The sequence below is a fragment of the Nicotiana tabacum genome, chromosome 18, assembly GCF_000715075.1.
Source record: "Nicotiana tabacum cultivar K326 chromosome 18, ASM71507v2, whole genome shotgun sequence".
NCBI classification, from domain to species: Eukaryota; Viridiplantae; Streptophyta; class Magnoliopsida; order Solanales; family Solanaceae; genus Nicotiana; species Nicotiana tabacum.
In genome coordinates this window covers 41500329-41506862 of record NC_134097.1, presented here as the reverse complement: position 1 = coordinate 41506862, position 6534 = coordinate 41500329, and the positions used below count along the sequence as shown (strand labels likewise).

The window sequence follows — 6534 nt, the reverse complement described above, 5'->3', positions numbered from 1 at the left end:
ATGATCGTTGGGGTTGTTGATGTTCCACAAGGTCCTATATTCAAACGCACCAAGGTGTCGATCACCAAAGAAAAACGGACTCGGAGTTATGTGCCCGAAGGCATCCTATCATTCAATGACGAGGAAGCAAAAGGCATATCTCAACCTCACAATGACTCCATGGTAATTTCTATTTTGTTAAATAAAATTCAAGTTAAACATGTTCTAGTGGATCCAGGTAGCTCAGCAAACAAATTAGATCGAGGGTCGTAGAGCAGCACGGCCTGCACGACCAAATTGTACCTGCATCTCGAGTCCTAAATGGCTTCAACATGGCAAGCGAAACAACGAAGGGGGAGATCATCTTGCCCGTGAACGTGGCCGAGACCATCCAAGATACAAATTCCATGTCATCGAAGGCGACATGAGATATAATGCACTACTCGGGAGGCCATGGATGTTACACCCCGTAAGTTTTGTAACATCAATATTTGTTTTTCTAATACCTCTTGTTACATTTTATGATACTCCATAGTACTTATCAGTTTAGTTGGTTGAACTAGATGTTTGAGAAATATTTTCCTATGTATCAAAAGTATTACTCAACTTAGAATTTATAATTCTAAACGTGTCATAATATCTTTATGATTTTAATTATATTTAATATAAAGGTGAAATAAATTTTTTCAAGTTAAAGATCTTTCACATATATGATAGTACCATCTTTTAAAGACTAGAAAGAATAAAAGTATCATAAAAAAATGGAATATTGGATATTTTTCTGTTCCTCCATTTGATATTAATTTGTGAAATTTACATACCCATCTAACGTGATTTTTATTTATGAGATTTTCTTTATTATAAAGATAAAAATTATTTTCTCAAATTAAAAGAAGGTTATACTTTTTTACCATTTTAAGAATTAAGCATAGGAAAATTTATACTCTTTATAGGAGATTAGAAAAATTAAAAGTTAAGAAAATATGTAATTTTTTTAACATGGACGTTTTAATAAAATGATAGTGTATGTATTTATTTTATATGATACCACATGACCATGATAGTTAGGTGTATAGTATGTATTAAAAGTGAGTAATTTTTAAGTAATTTGGGATAATTATTAATTATGTGGGTAATTGATTAATTTCCGGAAAACGAGACATGACCTAATTAACTAATAAATTGGGATAAATATTAAAAATTCCCCTCCCCACCCCCACGTGGCAGCCTTATATGGTTAACTAAATCTTGTTGAAAGGTGGCAAATTTGGAGGATTCCTTAGTGGCTTAGTCATCATCATTAAGTACAAAAATCCACTAAAATAAAACGTGGAGTTTCATGTCTTCTTCCAGCTTCTGCAGTGTGCTGCGGAGGTAATTATATTGGGCTTCATGAAGGGTACATTAGGTGCTTGGAGCTCAAAACTGATTATCATATTGGTTGGATTTGCCTAAAGTTTCTTGAAAGTCAATACAAGCTGCACTCAGATTCCAGTTCACTATCCTTGGCCTTTCAAGAGTATTGCAAGGAAATAAAGACTTCGTGGAACATGTGGATTGCTATATATAATTTGGTTCAAGGTCTAACTGCTGTTTTGAATGAGGAATTTATTGACGCAGAAGACTCACTTGTGCAAGCTTGCTCGTTAGCTGGTGGCGATAGTTGCCTTTTTCTCAGCCATGGTGCTATTTGCATGGAGATTGCCAGACAACAGTCCGATTCAGAGTTTCTATCACTTGCTATTAGAAGTCTGAAGGAAGCAAAAGATAGTTCTTCGATGTCGTTACCCTTTGTCTCACTACTACTGGCGAAAGCAGAAGCTAGCCTCGGCTCTGAATCAAAGTGGGAAACAAACCTCATTGAGGAATGGTCATCTTGGCCATTAGTGACTTCTCATAGGTCATTAACATTAAATCTGAAGATCGAATTGTCGCAATTCACACATGTTAGAGGGATTGTTAAAAGAATTGGCTCAGGTATGTTAGGGCTAATCCTTCTTTCTTTTGGCATAATCCATACGATGCGAACGAAATGAGAAAATGTACAATTCCATAAATAACTCTATTCTTAGAAGTATTAGAGTGTCTATATTCTTGAATTCCCATATGTGTTATTATTCTATCGTCAATTCATGGGTCTCAGAAAAATACGAAAGTTGAAAAAAGTTTATTTCACGATATTAGTCAGAGGTATAATAGTCTTATGACGTTCCGAGAAGTTTTATTAACGTACTTCTCATGCATTACACTCATATACATGTGTATTTACCCATGTGTGTGTGTGTGTGTGTGTGTGTGTGTGTGTGTGTATATATATATATATATATATATATATATATATATATATATATATATATATATATATATATATATATATATGTATATGGAATATGGGAAAAAGGTTATGGCATTATATACACACTACCACCTGATCAGCTGGTATACGTTGATGATTTCGCCCACAGTGGCACCAGATGGCGTTATATACGCATATATATGTAAATATATGTATATGGGATATGGGAAAAGGTTATGGCGTTATATACGCACCACCACCTGATCAGCTGGTATACATTGATGATTTCGCCCACAGTGGCACCAGATGGCATTATATACGCGTATATATGTAAATATATGTATATGAGATATGAAAAAAGGTTATGGCGTTTATATACACACCACCACATGATCAGCTGGTATACAATGATGATGTTGCCCGCAGCGGCTGAAATGATATGATGGGATGCCCTCAAAGGCTTGATGATGTTATGTACATACAAACCTATGAATTACATGACATGTGTACGCATATGCATGACCTTATAAATATTTCATGATTTACAGAGCCATCCAGATTTACAGGTAGAGTCATTTACTCTATATTTCTTCCATGTCTTTAATTAATGTTGACTTATTGTTAAGTTTCAATTCTGGCTTACATACTCAGTACATTATTCGTACTGACATCCTTTTGCTGGGGACACTGCATTCATGCTTACAGGTATAGATAAACAGTTTGACAAGCCCTCATAGTAGACGAGGTCAGCATTCAGCTAAGGATCGGTAAGACTCCATCTCATTCGGAGTGCAACCGAGTTTTATGAGTCATTGTGTCAGAATTTTTCTACAGACTTATGGGTAGGCCGGTACCCTATCCCATTTTATGTCAAATAATCTTAGAGGCTTTGTAGACACAGGTTTATTATGTACAATATGTCAGAGGCCTTGATGGCCCATATGTATTCATGTTTTATGAACGATGGTTCATTGATATAACATTTGCCCACTTACAATTGTACATTACGAGTTGTGGCCATGTTGGCCCATGATAGTTGCAGAAGAAAGAAATGAGTTATAGAGTGGTTCGTTTGGTCCAATACGGCACCGGGTGCCAACCACGCCTCCCCAGGTTGGGGCGTGACAATGGATCCACAACATGAGGGCAGTACCTTCAACCCTTCATCAGATGATGAAATTCCCAACAGTGGATAGTGTGAAAATGGTTTGCGCAGAATAACACATCGCAAAGGAAATGTTTGTAGTCGATGAGGTGACACCGATACCAATGCCTTTGACCTCGGAAAAATCGAGCAGCAAAGATAAGTAGACGGCCAAATAGCAATCACCATCCCCATCCTCGACCCAATCGGAGGAACGGGTAATCGAAGAAGAAGAAGAGGATTTCCTTACTCCTCGAACTTTCGTTGTTTCCGAAGATTCAGATGCAACCAAGTCAACAGTTAAGGAACTAGAACAGGTCATACTGATCGAGTACATGCCTGAGAAAAAGGTATACTTGGGAACGGGGTTAACCCCCAAACTCAGGAAAAAACTCATTCAATTTCTTATCAATAATATGGATTGTTTTGCTTGGTCCCATTTAGACATGACAGGAATCCCACCGGAAATAAAAACACACTAGCTAAGCCTCGACCCCAGGTTCAAATCGCTAAACTAAAAAAGGAGGCCCAGTCCGAGGTGAAGCATGCATTCATAAAATATGAGGTAACTAAACTTCTTAAAATAGGGTCTATTAGGGAGGTAAAATACCCCGAATGGTTAGCTAATGTAGTTGTAGTCCCTAAAAAGGGGAACAAACTTAGAATGTGCATAGATTATAAGGATTTAAACAAGGCATGCCTTAAAGACTCCTTTCCACTGCCTAATATTGATTGCATGATTGATTCCACGGCCGGCCACGAGATCCTTACCTTTCTCAACGCCTACTCCGGGTACATCAAATTCAGATGAACCCAGAGGACCAGGAGAAGACCTTGTTTATCACTATGTTTGGAACATATTGTTATAATTTAATGCCCTTCGGGCTAAAAATGCAAGAGCTGCATACCAACGCCTAGTTAATAAAATGTTTGAAGAACAGATAGGGAAATCAATGGAAGTTTACATTGATGATATATTAGTTAAGTCCCTATAGAGGGATATTTGATTCATTTGCAGGAAATATTCAAAATCTTGAGGAAATACAACATGAAACATAACCTCGAAAAATTTTCCTTCAAAGTTGGCTCAGGAAAATTCCTCAACTTCATGGTCTCAAATTAGGGAATCGAAATCAGCCCCGATAAGATTAAGTCGATCAAGGATATCACCATCATAGACAGTGTGAAAGTTGTACAAAGGCTAACCGGACAGATAGCTGCCTTGGGCCAATTCATTTCGAGGTCATCAGATCGAAACCATAGGTTCTTTTCACTACTTAAAAAGAAAAATAATTTTGCATGGACCACAAAATGTCAACAAGCATTGGAAGAATTAAAGCGATATTTATTGAGCCCACCTCTGCTTCACACTCCAAAGATAGATGAAAAGCTTTACTTATATTTTGAAGTGTCTGAGATAGCGGTATGTAGGGTACTAGTTCGAGAAGATCAAGGTACGCAGTTCCCTTTCTATTGCGTAAGTCGAACTCTAGGAGATGTTGAAACCAGATATTCACACTTTGAAAAATTAGCACTTGCATTAATAAGCGCATCTAGAAAGCTATAGCCATATTTCCAATGTCACCTAATATGTGTGTTAACCACTTATCCTCTCTGAAATATTTTGCATAAGCCTGAGTTATCAGGCTGGTTGGCCAAATGGGCCGTCGAACTTGGCGGTACGATATCGAATATAAACCCCGAACGGCCATCAAATCTCAAATTTTAGCTGACTTCGTGGTTGATTTTATGCCAACCCTCGTACCAGAAGTAGAAAAGGAACTTCTATTGAAATCGGGTACAACATTGAAGGTATGGACCCTCTTAACAGACGGTGCCTCGAATGTGAAAGGGTCCAGGCTCGACATTATTTTTAAACCACCCACAGGAAGCACAATTAGACAATCTATCAAAACTTCTAAGTTAACTAACAATGAGGCCGAGTTTGAGGCCATGAATGCAGGTCTCGAGCTAGCTAAGAGCTTGGGGGCAGAAGTCATCGAAGCTAAGCGCGACTTCCTGTTGGTGGTGAACCAAGTAAACAAAAGTTTCAAAGTTCGAGAGGATAGAATGTTGAGGTATTTGGACAAGTTACATGTGACATTGCACCGCTTCAAGGAGTGGATCCTAGATCATGTGCCTCGAGAACAAAATAGTGAGGCCGATGCACTTGGAAATCTGGGATCATCAGTCGAAGAAGACGATATTGTCCTAAGGACTGTCATTCAATTATCGAGATCTGTGGTCGAGGAGGCTCATGCCGAGATAAATTCTACAAGTTTGACTTGGGATTGGAGGAATAAGTATATCGAGTATTTGAAAAATGGAAAGCTTTCATCGGATCATAAGGAATCAAGGACTCTACGAACCAAGGCTGCTAGGTTCGCATTTAATGAAGATGGAACAATATACATGAAGATGTTTGATGGACCATTGGCGGTATGTTTGCAGCCAGGAGACACCGATTATGTTCTACGAGAAATCCACAAAGGCATTTGTGGGAATCACTCTGGCGCCGAGTCTTTTGTTCGCAAAATTATTAGAGCAGGATATTACTAGGATAGCATGGAAAAAGACACTAAGGAGTTTGTTAGAAAATGTGATAAATGTCAAATGTTTGCACCGATGATTCATCAGCCCGGAGAGCAACTTCACTCAGTCTTGTCACCATGACCTTTCATGAAATGGAGAATAGATATCGTCGGTCCTCTACCAACTGCCCCGGGTAAGTTAAATTCATTTTGTTTATGACTGACTAATTTTCTAAATGGGTGGAAGCACAGGCCTTCGAGAAGGTCAGAGAAAAAGAGGTTATTGACTTCATCTGGGACCACATCATGTGTTATTTTGGGATACCTGCCAAAATCTTATGCGGCAACGGCAAGCAATTCATTGGAAGCAAGGTAATGAAGTTCCTCGAGGAACACAAAATAAAAAGGATTTTATCAACGCCATATCATCCGACCGAAAACGGGCAAGCCGAATCAACAAACAAGACTATTATTCAAAACATGAAGAAAAGGTTGAACGACACTAAAGGGAAATGGAGGGAATTTTTGCCCGAGGTTCTTTGGGCATATCGAATGACATCAAAGTCCAGCACGGGGGCAACCCC

General features: G+C 38.4%; 1 protein-coding gene across 1 annotated transcript; it reads left to right on the top strand.

Annotated features, from left to right (window-relative positions):
* The first annotated feature begins 1323 nt into the window (after positions 1-1323).
* Positions 1324-3667, top strand: LOC107823717 (tetratricopeptide repeat protein SKI3-like). The gene is made up of 2 exons (XM_016650408.2): positions 1324-1956; positions 2981-3667. Exons 1-2 carry the CDS (start codon positions 1530-1532, stop codon positions 3010-3012), a joined length of 459 nt encoding a protein of 152 aa, XP_016505894.1. The 5' UTR covers positions 1324-1529; the 3' UTR covers positions 3013-3667.
* The last annotated feature ends 2867 nt before the right edge of the window (positions 3668-6534 follow it).